The sequence below is a fragment of the Aulonocara stuartgranti genome (genome assembly GCF_965226115.1).
Source record: "Aulonocara stuartgranti genome assembly, chromosome: 1".
Taxonomy (NCBI): domain Eukaryota; kingdom Metazoa; phylum Chordata; class Actinopteri; order Cichliformes; family Cichlidae; genus Aulonocara; species Aulonocara stuartgranti.
In genome coordinates, this window is record NC_138939.1 from 33,810,550 (window position 1) to 33,827,913 (window position 17,364).

Genomic DNA, 17,364 nt, shown 5'->3' on the forward strand with positions numbered 1-17,364 from the left:
TTCATTGACATTTAAAAATTTCCTTCATTAGCTTGCCAAGTGCAGGAGGAGTAATTACTCAGAGGTTTGTACGAGCTGCTGCCCTGGAAGAACAGCCACCCATGATCTAAACGCATTTTATTTTGCTGGAAATACCCTGTTGATTAAAGACCCAAAGGCCACATATAATTTCCTATCTGCTTTCACTGTGTGTCCTATGAAGCTGGGACAATACACCAGCGCAGTCAAACAAAAGAGCTTTCCTGTCAGAGATGTTGTGTCTCCAGCGGAAACCTTGCCAACAACAAGGTCATCAGTGCCAAGGTTACAGGTTACAGACAGCGTCATGTAGCATTATTAACCTGATTTTAACTCATTATTATTCTTGGCAGAGTACCCTCCTCTTAGCTGGGGCGTCAGTGATCAGGTAATAAAGTAATGAATGGTTGCTGCTCTGCTGAGCGGCACTGCCCTTCACAGGAAATTAAAAAGGTATACCTGAATTCCTCATTTGGAGTAACATTTATATTCTTTCTCACTTTTAATATAAGAAGGGCTTGGCTATCATTTAAAACTAGAGATGGCACAATACCACTTTTTTATGTCCGATACCGATACCGATATCATAAATTTGGATATCTGCCGATACCGATATGAATCCGATATAGTGTTTTTTAATCAACAAAACTGTTTTTTTTAAATATCTTGCTGCATTTTGTATAAGTTCATACTCAAGTTTAAAACAACAACTACACTAAAGCTATTCTGTTATACCTGTATGCAAAAAAAATTTTTTTCATAGTTCAGCAATACTGATCAATCTAATAAACTTAAACCTACACCATCCTCCCTATTCTGGTATTTTAAAGAGTACTTAGCATAAATATTAAGCAACCTAACTAATAGGGTTCCAACTCCCAGCAACAACAAAAATAAATAAATAGAAAATAGGGAACCACCCCTCACGCTCCACCTCATGATGCTTAATCGACGTAATCAACCTTAATTTGATGCAGTGTGAAAAAAAAATGCACAGAAATCAATTATTTTTCAAGAAATATTAAATAGATTCAACATCTTTCTTCAACAAAATTGCGGACTGCACAGATGGTACCTTCCCAAAGGAAAAAGTACTATAGCTTACTAGGGTATATATATTAGACTTAATAGTTACTATATACAGTAATGGACTTCTATTCATTTTGCATCAAATTAAAACTTTGGGTGTCAGATAATTATTTATTAAAAGCTAGACATTTGAAATGAGAATAAGAAAGAAAAGTATGTCTTTGTGCCCCCTTTTCCCTGTTAATGCCCTATCGGCCCCCCTGGCTAAACTTTGCTAGATCCGCCCCTGCACAGTTACCAGCGTCAGCTACGTAGAAAAAGATCCTCGAGTAGAAAGTAATATTAAATACATTCTAACAACAGCTGATCAAGCTTAAACGTGCTGCTGTTGTTCAGCCGCTGGTTTCCTCTTTCTGGTGCAAAGTGGGCCAAAAGCAAACTAGAGACACGGACTCGCGACAGAAAAGCCGATCAGCTGATCATTAAGCAGTTTCATGATTGAAGTAGCAGCAAGAAGAGGCAGTCGCTCCATATATCGCTTGTTAAGCTTAACGCAGGAATGCTTTACAAACATTCAGAGATGGACTTACACACTTGCTTTACTTCTCTCGGGGATAACTTTGTCGGAGATGAAATGCCGGGTTGCTAGCGAAGCTCCACATGCTATCCAGAGCACCGACAGGTCCCGCATGCCACAGCCGCTCTATCACGTGATGCATACTGCTCCGACGTGCTAACGTTCTGAGGTGAGTTACGGCGTGTTGCAAGTTTTGTGAGGTGCTTTCGTGATATTTAATGGATCGGATTACATTTTTTATTTTTCTCCGATATCCGGTCCAGTAATTTAGGTCAGTATCGGACCGATACCGATACGTAATATCGGATCGGTCCATCTCTATTTAAAACCTGTATAATTTATATAGAAACATCACACTGCAATATTTGGGAAATACAAAAGGAAACAAAACCAAAAGCTTCCTTGCACCTCTGTCATTAACCTAATGTCCCATTCCACTCTAACGGATTTTTTTCCCGCCCTTATCCTAATGATAGTTTTGGCTGGGCAGATGAACTGCTTAACAGGTAAGAAAAAAAACCCTTCCAGCTCACTGGCTTCTTTAATGAGCAAAGCAGAGTGTCATTGTCTGGCTGCTGGACAAAAAAAATATCATATTATTATGAGATCTTTAAGGGGGAGAGCTCCAAGTGTCCGTCTTCCTTCATTAGCTAAGTGTGTAGTGAGATGGCCAATATATATTTTATTTTGAAACTGTATAGATGTGAAGTAGATCACGATGGCTTCAGAAAAGCAAAAAAGTATTAAAGGTTTTCCTCCTCTCGATTGTAAGGAACAGTGTACTTCTCAGACCCACTGCACATATTTGAAGCACTGGAGAAGCTGTAACTTCACTACAATGGAAAGATAAATAAGATAAACAAGGAAACAAAAAAGGAGAACATAGTTCCACTCAAAGGAGAAGAAAGAGCACATCACAACACATTTCCAAATCAAATATTTATCCCGATTATTTAAATATAAACCAGGAAGCAAGTCCAAATTCTAAGTTCTTAATTTGTCATCTCTAAATTGCTAAACCAACAGGCAACTTTACAAATTGGATGTTTTCTGTAATGTGACACAAAACAGAGAAAAAGCTTCAATCTGTGGTTCCATTTGGGATGCTACAATCAGAGAATTTTTGGTAATTTGCCTGTAAATTATATGAGCAATTGTTCTGATCAAAATGATATTATGTGTTTACAAACAAATCAATTAGAGAACTAAACATTGCAGCATTTCTTCCATGCAAGCTCTATCTGACCTTCCCATGTGTCAGGCAGGTTAGAAAGTCAGTTTTATATTATTTGCATAATCTTCTATTTTGTACGAATTTTCCGACAGTTAATCAGACTCTGTGTTGCAACTAGCAATCAGCCCTGATATTCAGCTGTTTTGAAAGCATAATTAGAACATCACTCAACACAACCATCACAAGTCAGACAGAGAAAAAGAAGCATGACGCAACTGGCAATAAACTTTGGGCCAGAAAAAACATTTTTTTAAAGCAACTTTTCACTTAGCCTCTGGTTAATTCAGGCCACATACTGTAAATGCTTTTCCATTGCCATGTTCCCACATGCTGTTCATGCATCTGCTCCTCTAAGTCTGTCTTGACCCACTATCCATTGGCTTCTATGATAATTGTACAGCAGGGAATTTCAAAAAGAAATACGATTGCTCAAAGACACAATCAACCGTGTGCTAATAATCCCAACCACTGTATGTAGGGAGAACCTTGGGAAGCTGATGTAACATGCAGTCTTTATCAGCTCACAGCTGGCCCAGTTAGACATTACAAATTTGTTGCTATTTGGAACAAAGGAGCCAAATTTTCATCTCGTGCTGTGCAGCTGTACTACACTGAATAACAAAGTATACCTTTCAATTCAAAGGTTTTACATATCAGGAGGTAAAATAAATTAATCTGGCCCTTACCATGCTCTAAAATTATTTAAATACCACCTCACATAACATCAACACAAGACACATTATACCACAGGACTATTTAACAAAAACTAAGCCATATTATGACAGTTTATGTGTGTGAAATACACCCCATGTTTCCACAGTTTGTAGAGCTACCACAGCAATAAGTTCATGTAATCATTTTCTGCATGACTTTATTGGTCTCTGGCAATGCTGTGGAGGAATTTTAGCCGACTCTTACTTACAGCATTGTTTTAGTTCATTGAGGCTTGTGGTCTCAGGCCTGAATTTTGATTGGGCCGGTCATGACTGTTCTTGTGGTTTTAAAGTAATCCCAAACCAAAGAATCTCAAATAACTACCCCACCACTACCATGCTTGACAGTGTTTGTGCAGATATGCTGTATTTGGGTGTCACCAAACGTGGTGCTGTACATTATGGCCCTTTAATAATAATAATAATAATAATAATAATAATAATGGATTGTATTTATATAGCACTTTTCAAGGCACCCAAAGCGCTTTACAATACCACTATTCATTCACTCTCACATTCATACACTGGTGGAGGCAAGCTACAGTTGTAGCCACAGCTGCCCTGGGGCAGACTGACAGAAGCGAGGCTGCCATATCGCGCCATCAGCCCCTCTGGCCAACACCAGTAGGCAAGTAGGGTAAAGTGTCTTGCCCAGGGACACAATGACCAGGACAGAGGGCCCAGGGATCGAACCTGTGACCTTCCGGTCACAGATGCGATCCCCAACCCCCTGAGCCACGGTCGCCACGGTTGGCACTTTAATCTTGTCTGTCCAAAGGAAATTGTTTCAGAAGCTGCTCAGATGCAGTTTTGCAAACCTAAGCCTTGCTTCCATGTTCTTTTTTTAAAGAGAAGAGGCTTTCTTCAGGCAACTCTTCCAAACAAGCCAAATTTGTTCAGTCTTTTTCTAAGGCCTGTAGGGCCTAAGATGTAGCTCTTGGATTTGTTTTTGTTTTTTTGCAATATCTCTGACCACTGCATGCTCTGACGCTGAACATGCACTTGTGGGTAGATTGGGAACCGTTTTAAATTCTTTCATTTTTGTATCCTTCTCACTGTAGAAAAATGGACTTGACACTGTTTGTAAATGGACTTATAACTCGTCCCAATTTGATCAACATCAACAATTGCTTCTCTGTCATTGCTGATGTCTTTCCTTCTTGGCATTGTGTTAACACACACCTGAATGTTCCAGAGCAGCAAACTGCCAAATCACATTGCTGATGAGCAATGAATCTAGTGCATTTGATCCACTGAACCTGGCTGCTATTGACCCTCTTTATTCCTATGGACATAGTAAGGGTGTACAGTATTTTGGTTTTGTTGATGTCTAATCATTGTATTTACCTAACAGTAAGACCTGCTAATGAACAGATTCATGGGGAGAAAGTTAGTGGCACACTAAAGAAAAGTAGGAAGTATCATCAGGGAAAACCTATAGGAAGTCTATAGATAAAACATACATAATTCCCAGGTCTCTGGACTGAGGATAGATACCAGAGCATCCCAAGATCAACCATACAAACACAGGAAAAACATCAGATAGTTGTCATGAAACTTAAACCTCCTGGCTTTAATATTGCTGTAGCACAGCTTCCATATTTATTGCATATGATAAATACATTTAAACACATCAAACAGTTAAAAACAGTTTCCATTTAAGAAGAAAAAACAAAACAGCCTGATGTTAGTGCTAAAGTAAAGGGATCACCAAAAATTGTTGAATCATCTCACAGATCTTTGAATCTACTCTATGCCCTCTACAGTCTCACATCATTGTCTCTGGTGTTGTCATTACAGTATAGTTGAATCCAGAGCAGTTTTTGTAATACTTCACTTAAGATATTTATATTTTATGCAGTATCAGGCAGTTGCCTCATTCCCCAGCTAAATAAAGCTGTGCTCCCTAACAGTCAATGAAATCATTCAACCACTCACTGCAGCTAATGGAGCAGTATCAATAAATCTATGTATTCAAATCCTTGACCTTATATTACAAGGGAATAAATAATCCTGTCAGAATTCATACTACCTGAGTATAGTATAGTATATATATACTCACTCCACAGTGAACTTGAAAAATTCTAAATCAGGTCCAATTGTTATTCAGTTGTTCAGCTTATCCGTAAGTAATGTTTTTCAGTGATGAGTGTTCAAAGTCTGTTGCTGTGACACCCACACACTCTACAACAAAAACCTCTAGAAGAGAGAGTACAAAAAGTAAGCACACATAATGATGCACCCCTTTACATAACAGTTTAAATGTAAAATGATCTGTAGCCTCAGATACAAAAACACAGAGACAAAAAAACCCAAAGCATTAATTTTTGACTGTAAAATAGCTAAACTACCAAAATGTAACATACAGTTTAGATAGTGAGGCCATATTTCATCTTTGACCATAGTTGTGTCCAAACTTCTGACTTCTATATATCACATTAACTTTAATTATATATTATTTCTGATTTGCACTGGATTATAAGCCACACTGTAAGTGCACTTACTTTCAGTTTTGTAGTAGAGATGTGACTCTGCAATTTTTTAGGAGTGATAAAAGTCATGTACAAAAATAAGAATGTGTCCATCCATCCATCCTCTTCCGCTTATCCAGGGCCAGGTCATGGGGCCAGACCTCCCTCTCCCCGGCCACCTCCTCCAGCTTGTCCATGGGGACACCAAGGCGTTCCCAGGCCAGCCGAGAGATATAATCTCTTCAGGGAGTCCTGGGTCTGCCCTAGGGCCTCTTCCCGGAGGGACATGCCCGGGACACCTCACCCAGGAGGTGAGGTGTTCCAGGCACAGAATATCTTTTTACATTTTTTAATTTTCCTTTGCTGTGTTTCATTTTGTTGTGTGCATCTCCTTAACAGGGATTCACAACTAAAACAGTGTGACAAAACTACATGTACCATCTACACTGTGAACACAACTCAGATCTGACAAAAGTATGCACTGCATATTGCAGCCAAAAAAAGAAAGAAAATATTTTCACTCTCATCCGCAAAGAAGAACTCAACTGAGCTGTCTATTTTTTTCCATGTCATTGGTGTCTCAGATCTTTACTTTAGTATGTGTCTTTTTTTCCAATGATGCTGTACCAATACAACAAGAAATAGAAATTAATCTGCATTTGTGTAAATAGCATTGTAAGTTGCATATAGACAACTTATGATGTTGTTCTTGTTCTGACAGAAAGACCATCAAAACTAGACAAATGGACCATTTTAAAAATGCTTTCTTTGGTTCTTTTGTAATACAGGAATTATGTTATAAACACATATATTATACTTTGTGTTTATGAAAGTATCATCTTTGCTGGAGGGGTTTTCCTCTGAGAATATTGCTGTGCACTAATTATGGCAAAAGCATGACCAAATAACAGGAAGCAAGTTTTGCCCAGGCCTGTTTCCATGACAACCAAAGAACAAAACTAGAGATGGACCGATCCGATATTACGTATCGGTATCGGTCCGATACTGACCTAAATGACTGGATCGGATATCGGAGAAAAATAAAAAATGTAATCCGATCCATTAAATATCACGAAAGCACCTCACAAAACTTGCAACACGCCGTAACTCACCTCAGAACGTTAGCACGTCAGAGCAGTATGCATCACGTGATAGAGCGGCTGTGGCATGCGGGACCTGTCGGTGGTCTGGATAGCATGTGGAGCTTCGCTAGCAACCCGGCATTTCATCTCCGACAAAGTTATCCCGAGAGAAGTAAAGCAAGTGTGTAAGTCCATCTCTGAATGTTTGTAAAGCATTCCTGCGTTAAGCTTAACAAGCGTCTGCCTCTTCTTGCTGCTACTTCAATCATGAAACTGCTTAACGATCAGCTGATCGGCTTTTCTGTCGCGAGTCCTTGTCTCTTGTTTGCTTTTGGCCCACTTTGCACCAGAAAGAGGAAACCAGGGGCTGAACAACAGCAGCACGTTTAAGCTTGATCAGCTATTGTTAGAATGTATTTAATATTACTTTCTACTCGAGGATCTTGTAGCTGACGCTGGTAACTGTGCAGGGGCGGATCTAGCAAAGTTTAGCCAGGGGGGCCGATAGGGCATTAACAGGGAAAAGGGGGCACAAAGACATACTTTTCTTTCTTATTCTCATTTAAAATGTCTAGCTTTTAATAAATAATTATCTGACACCCAAAGTTTCAATTTGATGTAAAATGAATAGAAGTCAATTACTGTATATAGTAACTATTAAGTCTAATATATATACCCTAGTAAGCTATAGTACTTTTTCCTTTGGGAAGGTACCATCTGTGCAGTCTGCAATTTTGTTGAAGAAAGATGTTGAATCTATTTAATATTTCTTGAAAAATAATTGATTTCTGTGCATTTTTTTTCACACTGCATCAAATTAAGGTTGATTACGTTGATTAAGCATCATGAGGTGGAGCGTGAGGGGTGGTTCCCTATTTTTTATTTATTTATTTTTGTTGTTGCTGGGAGTTGGAACCCTATTAGTTAGGTTGCTTAATATTTACGCTAAGTACTCTTTAAAATACCAGAATAGGGAGGATGGTGTAGGTTTAAGTTTATTAGATTGATCAGTATTGCTGAACTATGAAATTTTTTTTTTTGCATACAGGTATAACAGAATAGCTTTAGTGTAGTTGTTGTTTTAAACTTGAGTATGAACTTATACAAAATGCAGCAAGATATTTAAAAAACAGTTTTGTTGATTAAAAAACACTATATCGGATTCATATCGGTATCGGCAGATATCCAAATTTATGATATCGGTATCGGTATCGGACATAAAAAAGTGGTATCGTGCCATCTCTAAACAAAACCCACTAATGAAGACTTAAATGCAATTATGAGCTCAGGATAAAGCTACTAACCTTGTATTAAGACAGACCAGCGCATTGCACTGCCCCAGGCCACATCCGGTCAGTTTGCCATCCCTGACCATCCCATGTGAGGTCAACAGGAAATTAAGATTCAAATATAATTAAATACAAATCATGCACTTTATTCCATTTTGGCCATCAAATATCATCATCAGAGAATGGCTTACTGTAGTTTGCAGTTTTTTTGGAAATCAAAATAAACTTTAATGTTTTTATTTTGAAGGTGATCTTTTTTTCTTTTTTTTCTTTTTTTACAATTTACATTTTGCAAATGTGTGCAAGCAAATACAGTTTCACCTTAGAACAGCCCTTTGCTTGCTAACATCAAACAAACAGATGTCAGCTTACATTGAAAAAGAAACATTGATGCAATTTAGAGTTTTTAGCAAAACATGAGTTTCTAAGTAGTTAGAGGTAGCTAGAGGTAAAGCCATCTGTTTAGCTTGTGGAGAGAAGATTGCTATGTTTAAGGATTAAAGTATAAAGCGCCACTAGGAGACTAAATACGCAGAGAATTTCAAGAACTCAACTCATTTAGAATAGGAATGGACATCTAAACCTTTGTCAGACTCAGGACATTATGGCAAATCTGGATCTTCAGTCAGTGGACAATTTTGTCTTTTTTTACCATAGTACTGCACAAGAGCTGTGATGGTTGGATTCTGGAGTCAGACACTCGCTCTACTTTTAAGATTATTATGAAACTTTTCATGTTCCTGTGTATATTAAAGTGTATATTAAAGCTTAATTAGGTGACCCTAAAACATTCCTTGGTTATGCTGCAATAAGATTAGGCTGCTGAAGGGGAAATATGTTGAACCTGGATGTAAAGTCAAGTGATAGAACTGAATCCAGAACTGAAATTGGGTATTTTTACATTGTGTTATTCACTACGAGGTGTTGTGTAAGTCATTGCTAAAAACTAACCATGCTGTTGATGGTGTAAGTAAAATACTTCACTTGATCAGGGCATGAGCACTGAATCACAGATAGTTTGTTGCACTTTTGGAGCAGCAGAATACTGGACATGGTGACAGAGGCTACCACACATCTGTCGGGTGGATCAGCCTCGGCAAAGAATATGAAACCTGAGCGCAGAAATTAAAATAGTTTTCACTGAAAGACAATAATATACTAGAGTGCTCAGAATGAAAGGCATCTGGCTTTTGCTGTTGTTGACATAAGATACTACACCTGAGTGTAATGCACTTGTTCAAGTACAAAACAGATTACAGTTATCTCACTGTACAAAAAACAAAACAAAGTTGAAAAACATCAACAAAGTGATGATGAGTTTATGTTTGCAGTGGTAACTGAGATCAGAAAACAAATGAGGCACTCCTAAACAATCAAATCAACCCCTTTTAACCACTGTGAGGCATACATTTTAATGTTATATGGCTCCACCCTAAAGGCGGCAGTGGAATAGAACCCAGTTAGTTTCCAGGTTGACTTTCATCTCACATCTAAAGATCATACATGCAGCAGAGCCTTGGCTATGAGAGTCAAAGAATAAAAAGAAAAAGAAAACAGATCCAGGAGTAAGAACGAAAATACTGAAAAGAGGAAAAAGAGCCCCTGGGAAGAACAAGCCAGTCTGTGCACGACATGACCTTCTGCAAGTAGGGGACAACCACCTGGTAGTGTAATTGTCATTACTGCAATTAGGTCCAAACACAAAAAGCTTACCAAGTGTGTAGAAAGGGTGTATGTGCTGGATGTCTGCCTATAATTCAATTAGGAGAAATTAGAAATCACAATTACTGCACCTGGCCTTGTCTAGACTCTGCAGTGGCACTAATGCAAGTATTACAAATCAAGGTGTGTGAAAAACAAATACCTAAAATAACACACTGATCTCACAAAACACATTTGATAATAAAATGATAGGTGGAAGCAAGGGCAACCAGGCAAAAAAAATGTGGCTGAAGAAGTTGAGGGGGTTGTCCACCAATCAAAAAGAGCTGCAAGTTTGATGCGCAGCGCTTTCATGTGCATGTCGTGGTGTCCTTGACCAAGAAACCAAACCCCATCAACTGGAGTTCAAGTGTGCATGTGATAGCAAGAGAGAAAGAAATAGTTTAAGGTGCATAATAAAAACTTTATGATTATGTGTGTGAATGGGTGAATGTGGCTTCTAGTAAAAAATGCTTTGAGTGTTGTGTTAGAGTAAAAACCAGTGTATGTAGGCACTAGATAACTGACCAAAATCATTGACTTTGTTTAAGGGAACATATTGCAGCTATCTTTTCCCTCCACACATCTGAGTGCAACATGTTGTTATTTACAAATGTCTGAGCTGTTCACTGAAATGCTCCTAAAATGCTGCAGAAAATTCATTTTTCATCCTGACAGGTAAGCTATACCAAGTTTTGTTCACAAAGCAGCCGACAGACAGAACAGCACATCTTAGACTAAATGTCTGTGACTTTGACTTTTAGTGAGACTATCATTGTAAGTTATGATAATGAACTAAAAGTAGAATGGCAATGACATCATAGTGATTGGAGGATTCAGTTTTGCGTCTAAGTAGTGATGAGGTTTTGTGTGGTGTACAACTCTGATGAATGTTAAAGTAAATGAATGGAAAAAAGGAACAACAAAAGACTCACAACATTACTGTTTTTTTATATTTTTATTTCTTTTTTTGGATATACATCAGAAGTATTGTGGTGGTATTCTGCCAGGCCCAACCCAGATAAATGAAAGAGTTCCTACACGGAAGTTCATATAGTATAAAATCTGAGCCAAATCAAATATGTGGATTAATTTGATGTGATGACCCCAAATGAAAAAAAGTAGCTGCCAAAAGTACCTTTAGGTTAGGTGCAAAAAATACAGGTAAGTTGTCTTTTTCCCCTTTCCAGTATCTCGTTTTTGTCAGTTTTAACAACAACACAAGTCTCACTCTCATGTATCTTTCATATATAACCGTTTCCTTTGGCTCATGATCCTTTCAAGGTTATTCTCTATCTTTTATCTGGTGTTCACAGATGTATCTAAGAATCAAGAGACAAGTGAAATTGTTCAGATTCACTTAATGTTTAAGAGACAATAAGAAGGAGTGTAGCTTTGCCAGACTTGTAAAATAAATCTCCATGCAACAGATTGGGAGCATTTATTAGGTTGTTATTGAAAGAAAAAAAGATGTGAACAAACTGTGCTGAGCCAAGCTGATAAGCCTTGAGGCAAGCTACATTAATCAATGCACAGAAGAAGCATAATTACTGACAGAGACTGAGTATTGTCAGATAAGATGAGGATGAGTCCACAGAAAGAGTTCACAGCAGTACACATGTGGAGAAAGAAAAAACACTGAGGTCAAGCACTTCTAACCCTGGATTAATCTGGATTTATTAGTGTAGACACTGTTAGGTCAACACCAAATAATTGTGAGGTGATGATCAGAGCAGAGCAAACATTTAAAGTGACACAGTGTTGGGTCTTTAGAAGACCTCAAGAATTAAGCTTTTTTTTTTATTATGTCTGATCATAGTCCAGACGAGAGCTTGGACACTAAATTTCAGAGCTAAATTTATATTTCAGTCATTTGAGCCAAAGTGATAAATCTAACAAACTAAATTCAGACAAATATGGGTTCATCTGGGTGTCATTTAGAATAAGCTACATGTTTTCTAAAGAACAATCAGCCATAACACACAAATGAAATGATAAGATAGATAAGATAAGATAACTCTTTATTGTCATTGCACAGTCATACATTGTACAGTAGTACAATGAAATTGAAAAAACTGTCCTACGTCGGCACTACATATAACACAACACGACACGATATGACACATCACAACGCAACAAACAACACAACACAGTATATTAACTTAGTATAAAAAAGAAGAATAAGTGTATGTGTATTGCACACTGTTATTATTGCACATTAATTATTATTGCACCTTGTTATAAATATAAATATTATTGTTTTAAACATTGTTACCTCCCCCCTAAAAAAGTCCAGGGAGGTATCCAGTCAGGTCAGCTATTTACATTGATCAGGGCTATTGCCCTGTTGTAAAAGCTGTCCTTGAGTCTATTTGTTCGGGACCTCAGCAGCCTGAACCTCCTGCCAGACGGCAGCAACTTAAACACCCGGTGTCCTGGGTGTGTGCAGTCCCGTAGGATGCTGCGTGCCCTCTTGAGACAGCGAGTGCTGTACAGGTCCTTCAGGGAGGGAAGAGGATGTCCAATGAGTTTTTGGGCCATGTTGATGACCCTCTGGGGTGCCTTTCTGTGTGCTGTGGTGCAGCTGGAGAACCACACACCGATGCAATATGTCAGCACACTTTCAATGGAGCAGCGGTAGAAGACGGTCAGCAGCTCCTTCTTCAGGTCCATTTTTCTGAGGATTCTCAGAAAGTGGAGACGCTGTTGGGCCTTCTTTAAGACCGCAGAGGTGTTAGAGCTCCATTGGAGGTCTGTGTCTATGTGCACACCCAGAAACTTGAAACTGGAGACCCTTTCCACGCACTCCCCGTTGATGCAGCTCGGACTTCCTCCTTCTGAAGTCAACTACCAGTTCTTTTGTTTTGGTGGTATTGAGGTCCAGGTTGTTATCTGCACACCAATCTGACAGCCTCTGAACTTCAGCTCTGTACGCAGTCTCATCTCCCCCTGAGATGAGCCCCACCACGGTGGTATCATCTGCAAACTTGATGACTGTGTTGTCTGGAAACTAACACAGTCAAGTGTGTACAGAGTGTACAGTAGGGGACTCAGTACACAGCCTTGTGGAGAGCCGGTGTTGAGGCTGAGGGCTGAGGAAAGATGAGGCCCCACTCTAACTCTCTGTACACGGTCTGAGAGGAAGTCTCTGATCCAGCGGCAGGTGGTGGAAGGAAGTCCAATTTCCAGCAGTTTAACTATTAGTCTGTCCGGGAGTATCGTATTGAAAGCAGAGCTAAAGTCAACAAAGAGCAGCCTGGCGTAACGGCCCTGCACTTCCAGGTGAGAGATGGTGGTGTGGAGCGTTGTAGCGATGGCATCTTCAGTTGATCTGTTAGCTCTGTATGCAAACTGGAGCGGGTCGAGTGTGGGTGGCAAACAGGACATGATGTGATGTCGGACCAGTTTCTCGAAGCACTTCATTATAACAGGTGTCGGTAGTCGTTGAGGCTGCTAATGTTAGTATGCTTTGGCAGTGGGACAATTGTGGCTGACTTTAGGCACGGCGGCTCTGTAGCCCTTTTGGATGTTGCTGTAGGCTTTATCAAATGTGTTTTTCCCCCTCGTTGCACATTTAATATGCTGTTCAAATCTGGGGAATACTGACCTTAAATCAGCATGGTTGAAGTCCCCAGCTATAATGTGCACTGCGTTTGGATGGGAGTTCTGCTGGTTGCTTATTGTCTTGTGCAGCTCCTCCATGGCCGAGTTAGCATTAGCATCGGGTGGTACATACACGGCCGTTACCATGACAACAGTAAACTCGCGAGGTATGTAGACGGGTCTGCACTTCACAGTCAAATATTCCAAATCTGGGGAACAGTGGCTGTCTACAGTCTTTGTGTTTTTGCACCAGCTGTCATTGGTGTAGATGCATAAACCCCCTCCTTTGATCTTACCGGAGTGGCCATTCCTGTCGTGACGGTGGACCGTGCGGCCTGCTAGCTCAACAGCCGAGTCCGGAATTGATGGCTGCAGCCAAGTCTCTGTGAGTAATATTATGCTGCTGTCCCGTACACACTTATTGACTGCAATTTGTAATCTCAGTTCGTCGATTTTGTTGGTTATGGACCTGACGTTGGAGAGGAAAATACTCGGAAGCGGTGGCTTAAATGGCTGTTTCTTTAGCCGAGCTAATGGGCCCGCCCTGCAGCCACGCTTTTGCCTCCTTTGTTTACGTTTCCTCTTTGTCTTGCCGCTGGGAAGAACCAACCACGGAGACCCTGGAGCTCTTATTATGTCCTCCGGAATGCCGTGAAAGTGGTGATAGTCCGATGTAATGCTCACAGCGTAATCCCAAACTCAGAAGGTCCTGACGACTGTAGGTGGACTCTACTCGATGTATAATGATAAAAAACACACACATCCACACAGATACACGTAGAAAAAGTAAAAAACAAAACAGCGAACGTGAAGAGCAGTGAGCCGCTGCGTCTGTGCGCGCCGCCATCTTGCTAGGAGGCAAGAATGGATTGATTTTGTTGTTAAAAGGATTGGCTGGACGGTTGTCTGCTGTTACTTAATGGATACGCTGTGTGGCAGAAAGCCTACTTCCAAAATCTCTGCATTGGAGCAACTAAGATATATATTTTGTGTGTTTGAAGGACAGAATATCATCGCGCTGTCCTGACTGAACAATAACAATGAGGGTGAAAAATCCTTATATTTACCTCCAGCTCCAGTAACCTGACACCTTCATGCATTAGCATTTTTTAATTTAACATTTAGTTATCGTGGTTTATTAACCAAGTGTTATTAATTAGCTATTCAAAGGGCAATTCCCTCTTAGAGCTGTCTGTCAGGAAACATATAAAAGAGGTATATAAAATAGGTAGGACCTACATTAAAACATGGTCTATGTCTATCTGATGTCCCCTACTGAGTAGTACATACGAGTTCAACATCTATACTTTAATATCAATGTTTTCCTTAAAATAACTAATATTAAGTTTCACTATTTTTTTTTTATCTTTGTGATTGTCAAATCCGTTTGAAATCTCAACTGTAATTACACTGGAATCATTTCAATTATTATGTCATCAAGGTGTTTTATGGTTAACATTATCATAACCATTAGAATTCATTTAAGTATCATATAAGTATCCCGGACGAGCCCCCACTTATGTTACGACCCGGCTCCATTGCGGTTTATTTCACACCTCAAACATTTAGTAAACAATTAAGCAAATACAAGTACTCTGCAATAAATTACAGGTAGTAAGAAAATAAACTACTAACTCTTTTACGCTACGTCCACACCTACACGAGTATTTTTGAAAACGCAGCTGTTTCGTCCACATGTAAACGGCATTTCGAATCACCAAAAATGGAGATTTTTTTAAAACTCCTTTTTTTGCGTTTATGTGTGGACGAGGAATACAGAGTTCGTCACGCTGTGCGCTACGTTATTGTTTACATGAGCTGAATTGCAGAATGGCAGATAGTCAGATTAACAGTATTTTGTCTCTATCTTCAGGTTTTACACGCTTACATATACACACGCAGTTACTGACCCTCCATTTACAAAGGCAGAGGCGTCACGATGTGATTATTTTACGTGTAGTTGTTTTTTTTCCTGTGTAATAATATTCAACATTGCTATCAATACATTTTTCAAAAAATGCCTCTGTGTGCAAAATAGGTTTAAAAACATAAACAACTGTGGGATACTGTTTGTCTGTGATTTGAACCAGGGGAACAAATCGTGGCAGGATCAGCCTGATATTATTTATATCCCGCTGTAACTTTACTGTATAAAGAGCTAACATCTCCAAAATGTCAGCAGTAGTTAGTCATTATGAGAGGTGTTTGTGAACTAAAAATCACGAATGTGGGATACTGTTTGTCTGTGATTTAAACAGCCCAGCGCTGCTCCTGACGAAGGGAAAAGCAATTCTGCAGGGGAGACCTACCTTGGCACTTGTGCAGGTGAAACCAAAGGGCAGACATGCTTCACCATATTTTCTAGTCTTTGGCTTAGAATGAAGTTGGTTTGGAAACATATTCAGCGATGCTTCATCTCCTGCTTTGCGTTTCTGTAGGCGCCCGTGCTAGCAGTGTCCAAGCGTTTTGTTTTTTTCCCCCCTTTTCATCCCGCGTCCCCCCTGCCATGGCTCTGCACCCCCCCCCTAGGGGGCGGGCCCCACACTTTGGGAAGGTCTGCCATAGAGGAAGGCGGGGCCACCTGAGGCCAGAGGCCGTAACACAGCTATACCGTTTAATAACTTCAAATGTGGCATACTATATAATCAGAACTTTATTATGCAGCACTTTTCCTGGTAAATGTCTTATGTTTATTGACAGGCTTCATCCCACTTTGTATAGTCCACATGTTCTTCAAATAATATTTTCCTCTTTTTCAATCAATCTTACACAAGGACAGCAGAGGAAGAAAGGAAAATTCCATGAATTTTCAGGACTCTCAACCACCATCAGAGTAATTTCAAATCCTAACCCAAGGTAAGAGCCCTCCGTTTGGGCATAGGGACCTGCACAAGGAAGTCAAATAAGATGACATGTAAATGCTGAAGCTGCTACCCTCCACAATACCAGAGGAATTATAAGTATAAGATATGGAAATGAGTTCAGAAACACATAAAAAATATTGTTCACATGGATCTGTCAAACTTCATGAAGGGACAGCAGTATCTAGAGAACAGGGCAGTTATGAACAAGTCTCGTTTCCCAACTTGAACAATGTCCAAAATGTGCGTAGGGGAACATTCGGTTCATTTAAAAAATTATTATGGTGATGAGCGATGTGGGTCAAAGACATTTAAACTGTGTCTGAATACATTACTGCAACTGAAATTATTATTTTAAAGCCATTCATCGGAGCAAAAGCAGGAGAATGAAACGTAACATTGGGGAGGGTGATATTAATTTCCTAGAATGTCCTTTGGTAACCTCCAAAGAGAAGGTACATCAAGTCTTCTGCTTCATATTCAACCGGCAGACATGAAGGTGATATTGATTTTTTTTTTGTCTAATGCTTGCCAATGAAGCAAATCAGCGTATTTCCCCCCAAATAAAACGATGTCTTTAATATTTCATTTATAATTTCTTTTATATCATTACTCTTTGTACTGTAATTCTGAGCCTTATTGACTTACTGATTTTGCAGTTAAACATGAGTCTATGAGACCCAACAACATCTTGTGTTTGGCTGTAAAATAGACATCAGTAAAGGAAAAGCCAAAGGAACACTACAAGTTTATGTCCACCCGAGGATATGACAATAAATTGCTCCA

At 39.4% G+C, this 17,364-nt stretch overlaps 1 protein-coding gene across 2 annotated transcripts in view; it reads right to left on the reverse strand.

Moving 5' to 3' along the window:
- Window positions 1-17,364, reverse strand: part of LOC309707913 (protein kinase C-binding protein NELL1-like) — a 310,101-nt gene that overhangs the window by 212,918 nt on the left and 79,819 nt on the right. The window contains exon 1 of one of the 2 annotated variants that reach the window (XM_082535506.1): window positions 1,638-1,933. The exons of the other annotated variant lie outside the window; for it this stretch is intronic. Coding sequence (XP_082391632.1) covers window positions 1,638-1,738 — 101 coding nt within the window. The 5' untranslated portion in view covers window positions 1,739-1,933. Of the gene's footprint in view, window positions 1-1,637; window positions 1,934-17,364 lie in introns of those variants that run through there. 2 annotated transcript variants of the gene reach the window in all.